Raw genomic sequence first — 10701 nt, forward strand, 5'->3', positions numbered from 1 at the left:
ATTAGGTGTTACATACGTAGTACATAAACTTTAATTTTGTGATTTAATTTATTAAAAAATTATATATAAAAATCATTTCACTTTACTTCCCGCGTCAAACAAAAAATTAAAATAGGTTAATACTTCATGAAAATAAAAACTTATTTTGTCTAATAAATTTAGTTCGGACTTAATTAGACTTATACATAATTGTTATAAGGTGAAAAGAACACACCCTAAAATAATACTATCGATCAATGATGAATTGATTTCTACATTAGCTACAAACATTAGGGCATAGTCATCAAAACTATAAAAGCTTTAATCGTATGATAAAATATAAATGGAAAAAATCAAAATCATAATCTTGTGTAAAAAAATAAGGGGAAAAAGGAAAATCGATGAGCAAGACTATGTATACTGTATACACTACGTTTATGTAAGATGAGCAAGAGCCTAGCTAGTCATAAGTTTTTCTTAACCCACACACACACTACCGCTTGAGCACAAGATACTTTGTCATGGCACAATGCACAAGAAGAGGTGTTAAAATCTGACCAACCAGCTTGATCCAAAACCAAATTGAAAAATATTTGATTCATTTTTCGATTCGCATGGACACAATAATTTAGCATGGCTCAAGTTTGAAATTAGATCCGATTCGACCCCATTGAACCTGATCCGAACACCTGAATTGTAAGAGTCTATTCTTTTCAGCTTATTTTCAGTTCAGCTTCAATCAGTTCAGTTCAGTTCAGTTCCTAATTTAATTTCCTTCTCTCTTTAAATAATTAGTTCAATTCAGTTTAGCTCAATTTAGTAAATCAGGACATGCTCTAACAAACAAGTTTATGGAAGATTACCAGAAGCTTAGCAAGTCACTAACTTTTTCTTGGCACCTGCCCACACACTGCTGCTTGAGCACAAAACACTTTGGCATGACATAAGTACTTAGCTCGTAACGGCACATCCCACATGCCCCAGTAGCTACAATTGACCCTTGTAAATTTCTCTCATTTCATTCTTGGCCTGTTAGCCACACAATGACGTCCTCAATACATGAAAGTCATAGGATTTTGTTAGAAGACTAACCAACTCTTTTTACGGAGTAAAAAACTAATGGGATCACATATAATTAAGGCACAAATGCACAATGCAAATTTTTTATCACAAATATTTTAATATTACAGTAGTAAAAACAACAAAAATTGAATACTCTATAATGTATTCACAGAGACGAATCAAACTACATCTCATATGAGATATGACAATGTTTTCTCTTATATACAAGATGAACTTAGAATATTCCTCTTATTTTTAATATCATAAGAGTTTGGCTAAATTGAAAGATCATTATGATACGAAGACCGAGAGTATTCCTTCATTCCATAATAATTAACAAAGTCAAATTTAGTACACATGTCAATACTAATTTGACCTTAATTTCAATAAAATATTTTTATATTAAGAAAACTACCTCCTCCGTTTTTTTTTTATTGCACCATAGAATGTTGGCACAAGATTTTTGGTAGTGGAAAAAAGGATGAGAGAGAAAAGTAAAAATACAAGATTGTCCATGTGATGGTATACATTAAAAATAAATAAATAAATAATAATAATAATAAGTGTTGAAAAGTAAGGGTATATTTGGTATTTGTAGTGTGAACAGAAGTATTTCTTTTTCCTAAATTAAAAATGGTGCAATATTTGTGATACTTTCCTAAAAGTCAAGTGGTGCAATATTAAAAAAACAGAGGAAGTATATATTAATACAATAATACCTACTTTGTACTATATTAAACAAAATAATGAGTTTACTACGTTTCTAGGGGATAAAAACTCGTAGTCAAAGATAATACGTAAATTAAAAATAAAAAAGAAAAAAATAAATAAATAAAAAGTAAAACGTTAATTATTCTGAAATGAAGAGGGTGATTTTTTGCATTATAAATATGGCAAAAATTGTTTGCCATTAATACAACTCTCAAGATTATATTTACAAATAAAAACACTATCACAATGAAGAGATTGAATATCCTTGCCATCTTTTTGCTCTTGACAACTACTTTGGCAGGTTCAATTCATTTATGTCTATAACTTATTATTTACTTTTTCATACAATATTGTTTGCAGAATGGTATTTTATCATCAGTTATATCATATACTTTAAATTCTTTTGAGTTTCATAGTATTAATGTATTATTTTCTAAGTTATTATACTTTGGCAGTTCGATTCCTAGTTATATTTGTTTACCAACTTACCTAGGAATCGAACTGCCAAACTAAATTAACAATATTTCACATTAGTCTTTTTTATTTTAATTATCGTTTAAGTCATAATAAATGAATTTAGTAATATAATTATAAAAATAAACAAATTTAATTTGAAAAGCATTAAGAACAGAAGTATATTATCTACTTACATTTATTATTTACAATAACAATAACATGTTACATGTATGATGTAACTAATTTGTATTATATGGATTTACATGTAGTGCCAACATGGGGAAGGATGGAAAACACCAAAAACCAGAAACAAGAAATACTAGCTGAGATGAAGAAGATGGAAATGGGACTAAATTTTAAGGTTATACCGGTGGTTGTAAAAGAAGAAGTGGTGGAAATAGTGGAAGAGCCACCAAAGACGGCGAGGTTGCGTGGTTGCGCCGGAGTGGGTGAAAATTGTGTATTTGTCTCATGCTGTCCGACTAGCGGTGCTGGAAATCCTGTCATGTGTTCTGAAGGTCCATACAATTCAGTTTGTGTTGAACTCTTTCCTCCTCCTTATTGGCCTCAGATGCTCAGAAAATTTCTAAGAATATAATTAATTAATGTGGTTTGTTTCAAATTAAATAGATATGCTTGCAGTTTGTGATCAAAAAAAAAAAAAAGTGAAAGTTAATTCTAAATTAGTTTTTACTTAGCAATTGGAAGCAAAACTGCAAGAGAGTTGTCTTAATTTGTGTGATGTTTCATATGTTGGTAATTTGTTATGCATGGTTGTTATATACATGTATATGCAACCTACAAATGTATACCTACTCTTTATTATCTTTGTGGATCATGAATAAAAGTGGATCGTGTATGAGTTTTACGTTGTTAGAGAAGTCTTTAATTTGTATGTTAATTAAACGTTATTGTATATACTTCTTATCTGCAACGTCATTTAGTTTTTAAAAATGGATAAGTCTTATATATGGCTAGCCACACAGCGTGGTCACATTGGTTTATAAGAGTAATCTTCATTTATATGTATGATTAAACTCATTTTTCATAATAGTAACTCAATGTTGTCCATAAAAATAACCCAAATCCATTATACAAGTAAAATAAAGTAATTTAGAAATAAGTAACCTCATTTGTTCATTCGAGTAACCCCTATTATTTTGTTTTAAAAAATGAATAAATAACTCCACTTATTTAAAAGTAACCCCTTTGTCTCGTTTAATTAACACATACGTTAAAATAACCTGGCCTCATTTTCTCATCATCGTGACACCCTATTACTAATTAACTTGTCTTATATATAATTATGTGAAGTGCTCACATCTATTGGGATAATATTAAATATGTGAATATTGTTATTGTGATATATTGAGGTTATCTTAGGAAGTTTATCATATAGAATATTAGGGTATGCCTCCTAAGTATATATTGATGTAATGTGGCCGTAAATATGATATGAGAAATATACAGAGTATTTTGATAAACTCTGCTTATCATGGTATCAAGAGCTTAGTTAAGATCCGATTTTTTTTTTCGTTCGTATAATTTTCATAATTTACGTTCGTCTGTGAATTTCAATCTAAAAAAAATTCCCTTGATAGATGACTGGCGGCTCAGGCTCAGGTTCAGGGGGAGATGGGGGAAAACCCAAGGTTGATATGTCCTACCACCTCGGATCCAGCGATGCTCCAGGAAGCATTATTACTCCGATTCAGCTTCGGGGTGATAATTATGACGAATGGGCGAGGGCTGTTCGAACCTCGTTGAAGGCTAAGCGTAAGTATGGTTTCATTGCTGGGTCTGTCAAGAAGCCGACTGATGCTGATTTATTGGGAGATTGGGAAGCCGTTCATGCCATGTTGGTTGCTTGGATTACAAATACCTTGGATCAATCGGTGAGGGCTACCATTGGTGAGTACGATGATGCTCAGTTATTATGGAATAACCTCAAGAATAGGTTCTGCGTTGTTAGTGGTACTCGTGTATGTCAATTGAAGAAAGCTTTGGGAGATTGCAAGCAGGGCACGAGTGAATCAGTGGCAGTTTACTTTGGTCGTTTGTCCAAAGTTTGGGATGAGTTGCTTGCGTATGCTACGGTTCCTATGTGTTCGTGTGGGGCATGCAAATGCAACATTGTTGCTCAAGTGGAGAAGATCCGTGAAGATGATTACGTTCATCATTTTTTAATCGGCCTAGACGATGCTTATGCCTCCATTAGAGGGCAGCTTCTAGCCCAAGAACCTCTGCCAGGAGTTGATCGTGCTTATCAACAAATAATCCAAGCTGAGAGGTTGCGTGGCCCTGATCCTTCTATTTCTCGTGACAATGCGGTGGCTTTCAAGCTGCAATATGATGGTGCGTCGAAGCAACGAAGTCGTGACACCAAGGTGTGTGCTCATTGCAACAGGGAAGGCCACGAGGAGAGTGATTGCTTCCAGATTATCGGTTATCCCGAGTGGTGGGGAGACCGTGGGAGAGGTGGCAGAGGTGTAGGACGCGGCGGCTCTGTGGCAGCAAGAGGCGGCAGACCTGGTCGTGGCAGGGGTGGCTCCAATTCAGTCCGTGCGAATAAGACCACTACCCAGTCCACTAATCAGCCCACGCAAGGCTCAGCGAACTCTGCTGATGCTACTGCTCTTGCGGGGGTGTCTTCGGAGCAGGTTCAGCAGCTATTGGATTATCTGAATTCTGTGAAATCCAAGCTACATGGTAAGGATAGTTCGGCATGGATAATTGACACAGGAGCATCCAATCATGTAACCTGTGATTTATCTCTTTTGACCAATGTGACGAATGTGACCAATTGCCCAGTTGGTTTACCAGACGGAAAATATGCCAATGCCTCCCAAATTGGCACAGTAACCTTAAAAGGGGGTTTGATGATTAAAAATGTTCTTTTTGTGCCGAAATTAAATTGTAACTTAATTTCGGTAATGCAATTAAGTGATGAATCGAATTGTTCATTACAATTCACTAACAATCTTTGTGTTATACAGGACCTCATGACGAGGAAGGTGATTGGAGCGGGTGAACGCGTGGATGGACTTTACTATTTTCGTGGTGTTCCAGAGGTGAAGGCATTGACTGTGAATAATGGTGGTGATTCCTTGGAGTTATGGCATCAACGATTGGGGCATCCTTCAGAAAAAGTACTACGTTCTCTTCCCGTTGTGAGTAGTTCTAGTAGAAGTATTAAAAATAAACCTTGTGATGTATGCCCCCGGGCAAAACAACATAGGAGTAGTTTCCCAATTAGCAATAATAAAGCTAGTCGTAGTTTTGAGCTAGTTCATTTGGATTTGTGGGGGCCCTACAAGACACCTTCGTCTTGTGGTGCTCACTATTTTTTGACTATTATAGATGATTTTTCTCGTAGTGTGTGGACCTATTTGATGAGTAATAAAACTGAAGTTGAGTTTATGTTTCTTAGTTTTGTTGCAATGGTCAAACGACAGTTTAATCAAGTCATCAAAATAGTTCGAAGTGATAACGGCACAGAGTTCAATTCCTTGAAAAATTATTTTATTGCTAATGGGATTATTTTTGAGTCATCATGTGTTGGGACACCTCAACAAAACGGTCGGGTTGAGAGAAAACATCAACATATTTTGAATGTGGCTAGGGCATTACGGTTCCAAGCAAATTTACCTTTGAAATTTTGGGGGGAGTGTGTTCAAGGGGCTTGTCATTTAATTAATAGAACACCCTCGAGATTGCTTGACTATAAAACCCCATTCGAAGTTTTATTTCATAAACTACCCTCGTATGAGTGCATTCGCGTTTTTGGTTGTTTGTGTTATGCCCACAATCAAAAGAGTAAGGGTGACAAGTTTGCTAGTCGGAGTAGGAAATGTGTCTTCTTAGGCTATCCCTTTGGAAAGAAAGGATGGAGAGTGTATGATTTGGAGACAAAACAAATGTTTATTTCACGGGATGTGCAATTTGTTTATCAACATCATATGGCTAGATACGCATAAGAATTTGTGTTTTAAATTAACTTTAATTTTACCTTTGTTAAAACACACACACACATCAACTATACAATAAATAATGTACTTCCATTACAAAGTTGACCTATAATAACCAAAGTTATCTCCGAACTAAATAAAAACTTCCCCAATTTAAATAAAAGTTCGTTATCTATGCATTATCACAAATTTTTATGTCGATTGAGGTCTTCCCAACCAGTTGTTGAACAATTTTGATGAAAAATTGTGTCGATTGAGGTATCCTCTAGGCCTCAAGCTGCTTCTTCATAATCGTCGCTAAACCAAACACTCGCTAAACAAGCCTTAAAGATTTGTACGAAAGTGTTGATGAGTTGCTTCAACTTCCATTTAATCAACAAGCCGTGTCACAACGATCAAAGTGGACCGAGGAAGTCTTGGATGGTTCGATAAGGCTTCTCGACATTTGTGGAACATCGAGGGATGTATTGGTACAATTGAGGGAACGCCTCCATGACATACAATCGGTGTTAAGGAGAAGGTGCAACGGTGAAATTAACATTAGTAACGAAGTTATTCAGTACTTGAAACTCGAAAGACTGCCAAGATATATATTGATCAAAAAGTGCTTGAAAAATATTGAAGTCGAGCAAACTTATGTCGATGTCGATGCCATCGGAAGCATGTTCAAAGATGTAGAGGCAATCACCGTCGATATTCTTAAGACGATATTGTCCTACATCGGTGGTACAAAAGTGGAGTCGCCAAAGAGTAAATGGTCTATTGTATCCAAGTTGATGCACAAGGGTGGTGCCAAGAAAGCATCGACAACAAACAGTGAATTCGACGTTGTCGATGCTACTCTCGAGTCAATTATAAGCCTAAAGAATACTAAATTGGACTCCGAATTTCTAATTCTAGGCGAAGCCTTAGAATCCTGGTTTAGGCATCTAGTTAAGACTAGATCAACTTTTCTCAATATCCTCAGTAACTAGGACAGAATACATATTTTGTGTACATAATACATGCAAAATGTATGGAAGTTCTTGTACAGATTATACAATATATACAGAGTACATTATCTCTCAATTTTTTTTGTGTTCGATTGCATTCGAGTTTTCTTGATTTATGTTTGGATCAACAATCGCCTACTTACCTCTACATTTGAAAATCAGAAGAAAAAATTACTAGCTGACATTATTGCTTGGCTCTGAACTAGTAGTTTAACAGAATCATAAAGTATGAAACCAATTTTATCTCCAACTTTTTGTCCTTCAGAGTATATGTACAATGTGTAAGTAAATAATCAATTAAACGGAAAATACTTATCTCAATGTTGTGTAGACCAAATTGACAATTGCCGCGTCGTGGTGATTCTGGTGAACCACTAACCTAAAAAAATGATTCTGCGCTACCCCGGTGCAATAGACACTAAGTGGTCGCCCTCTAGGATAAGCACGACGACGGAATATATGTGCACTCCCAAACCAGACTGGAACTCGGAATACTTGCCCAAAATCAAAGGAGTATTTTTAAAAAGAATAAGAGAATGTTTTGATTTTGTGTGTATCTTGTGGAAGCCAAGGAAGCTTAAATATATGTGTAAAGAAGAGGGCAACGGCCAACATATTTTTCAAAGGGCCGGGAAACTGCCAACCTTAAAAAGAGGAGTATCATGTGCCATTGGCCAACTAATAAAATAGGTAATCAAGGAGGCAACTGTTAGGCATTAATAATCGACTATGAATGAGCGTAACCCCGAATTATCAATGGCATCCTCAACAACTTAATTTAAACGAATAGATCATGAATGAATATTGTAATAGATACAATATTCCAATAACAATAAACCGTTAAAGAATAACGGGTACCAAAAGATAAGATGTCCATAACCCACTTACCGCTTCTCAAACAAGTAGTATAAAACTACTCCAAAGAATAAACAACATAAAGTTTTGGTAAATTATCAAAGTGGGACTTTCTCTTTTATTTCCTCTCACCTTTCTTTGTATTTCACTTAAGATCTTCCAACACAATGTACAACTAATAAAAGTATATCATTTTCTCTTAGAAATCTACTAGATTTATGAATGAAATGATGAATGTGTTAACTACAAGTCTACTTTGACTTTTAACATAACTTTGACTTTTTTTTTTTTTTTTTTTTTTGTTGCGATATGAATAAACTATAAACAAGTTAGGTGTTGTGTTTATCTTATATACTCCGTATAATTGAAATTAAGTATTAAAATTTACAATTTTTAATCATGTATAATTAAAGATAATGATACTCAAAATTATGATAAAAGTTTCTTGAAACTCATTATAGCCCACTTGTAAGTGTCTCATATTGGAGAAAGAGGATAGATGATTTCACTTTGTTTGCCACATTGTAACCTCCATTGGCCTTGTTTGTGGATCGAACTCTCCTCCTCCTTAGGTTGTTTGGTTTTTCCAACCGGTAGAAGTTGAAAACAACAGTAAGTGCAATTTATCATGATCGGATAAGATGGTCAAAATATGCATTGACTTGTTTGTTGAGTGGCATAAATAATGTTAGCCTGTAAAGATACCTTAAGTTCACTGAGATTCCTTGAAATGAAGTTTAAACTTGATTTTGCTATATTTATTACATTAATTTCTAGAAATGTCAATGTCACTCGTCTATATTATAGATAATTAGAATAGTTTGCTAATTAAATCGTCGAATTAGTATTATATATTGTACTAGCTAAGTACATGATTTTAGTTCAATGATATTGGAATTGTTGGATCGAAACATCGAGGCAATGTACAACATAGCCTTACGAAATCTTGATTAATAAACGAGGCCACAAAATCTCACATTTAATATGAAATAATTTCTCATGTCTTTCCTTAGTTGATATACAAGGGTCACTAGGTCAGATTGGTAAGAATAAGAATTCAACAAATTAAACAAACTTAGCAAGCTTTAATTATCTTCGACTTCTCTATCTTTGCTTCTATAAGTCTAATAAATCTAAAAAATGGCATTCTTACCACTGCTCGTTTTTTGAGTTTTAATCTCCTCCAAAATTTCATCTAATTTTTTTTCTAGGGATATTCTATAAGAAGATTTCCTGAAATCGAGAGAAAATCAATAACCAATTAAACTATTCCCCACCTTTAAGTTGACAATGTATTGAGTAGAAACTTCAAGAAGCACTGAGCTTGGCCCAGTTAGCAAAAACTCCAGCTCACCAAAAGTAGTTATACTGATTCTTAGTTTGTTAGGTATTTTTACCGTCAGCATTTATTTCATTAATTAATTGTAATAAGTGGTTTCAACAACCTTAAAACCACCTTAGTATAGTACTATTAATAGCCTAGGATTAGTTTGTTGTCATTCATTCAAAGCTTAGTGGATTAGTTAGTTGTTAGTTGTCATTCATTCAAAGCTTAGTTTTAGTACACGTGCTCGAACTCTAAGGACAGATGAAATTACACTATTGCCCCTTTTACGGTTTTACCTCTATTGCCACTTGAATTAATATCTACTGCCACTTGAAATTACACTATTGCCACCAATGACGGATCCAGGGGGTGCCCAGCCCAGGCTATGGCCCGCCCCGGCCCATGATCCAAAATCAGTATAATTAATCTACGTTGTATTAGTACATCTCAGAAATAACTAGGTTGAGTTGGATGGATCACTAACCATGAAACCCTTGTGTCTAGAGTTCGAAACCTAATGCCCACAATTACCAGATTTTTTTCCCCAACATTTAATTTGGTCTACGCTATTTATTACATTTATTGCTAAATGCTCAGCCTTTTTATTTTTCTTTCTTTTTTTCATTTAATTTTTTTTTTTTTGGCTTAAGAAAATATAAATATGTACTTAAAATATTCTTTAGGAAAAATTGATTCTAATAATCCCACCTTAAGCCGGTTCGTTGTTAATAATCTCACCTTTAGCCGGTTCGCTGTTAATAATCCCACCTTTATAGAGGATCTTCTTCTATTGGTCCCTCATGACCGGTAACCTGAACAACTTGTAAACTTTTATAAAAAAAAAATTGAGTGACACATGTCACTAAATTATTGGTAAAAAATGGTAAAAAAAAACCTAATTTTTTTTAAAAAAAACCAAGCCAACCCCAACGAACACCCTAAGGTCCCTAACCCTGACCTCCGGCAACCCCTCCTCCACTGCCGAACCCCCATCCCCACCACCTGAACCCCGTTCCCACCTTTCCCCGACAAAAACTGGCCCGATTCCAACCCTCACCCATGAAAACCATCGAAGCCCTTAATTTCAAGGAATTTAAAAAAAAAAAACAATGAATTTATTTCAAGAGATGACTTGAGGTTGAATTTGGGTAAGAGTTTCAGGGATTTCCGGTGGTTTTCGGCAGTTTAGGGCATTGTCGGCAAGTAGAGGGGGTTTCGGCAGTTGGGTGGGATTTTAGGGTGGTGGTTTCAGGGGATGGGATTCGGGTTAGGGGATGATTTTGGGGGTTGATTTTGGTCGGTGGTGGCTGTGGTGGTTTCGGTGGGGTGGTTTTCGATAATGGGGGGTTCC

The 10701-nt window shown here is 35.1% G+C and overlaps 1 protein-coding gene across 1 annotated transcript; it reads left to right on the forward strand.

Moving 5' to 3' along the window:
• Nucleotides 1-1975: 1975 nt before the first annotated feature.
• LOC145627389 (uncharacterized) lies at nucleotides 1976-3271 on the forward strand. Its single transcript, XM_081679783.1, has 2 exons — nucleotides 1976-2053; nucleotides 2478-3271. Exons 1-2 carry the CDS (start codon nucleotides 1999-2001, stop codon nucleotides 2804-2806), a joined length of 384 nt encoding a protein of 127 aa, XP_081535909.1. The 5' UTR covers nucleotides 1976-1998; the 3' UTR covers nucleotides 2807-3271.
• The last annotated feature ends 7430 nt before the right edge of the window (nucleotides 3272-10701 follow it).

The sequence above is a fragment of the Chenopodium album genome, chromosome 4 (assembly GCF_948465745.1).
Source record: "Chenopodium album chromosome 4, dcCheAlbu1.1, whole genome shotgun sequence".
Taxonomy (NCBI): domain Eukaryota; kingdom Viridiplantae; phylum Streptophyta; class Magnoliopsida; order Caryophyllales; family Amaranthaceae; genus Chenopodium; species Chenopodium album.

What these genes read in the sequence shown, in the direction of transcription:
- LOC145627389 (XM_081679783.1), top strand. Translation starts at nt 1,999, where the DNA reads ATGAAGAGATTGAATATCCTTGCCATCTTTTTGCTCTTGACAACTACT. An exon ending in CTTGACAACTACTTTGGCAG is followed by an intron (nt 2,054 to 2,477) that starts GTTCAATTCATT and finishes ATTTACATGTAG; the next exon opens with TGCCAACATGGGGAAGGATG.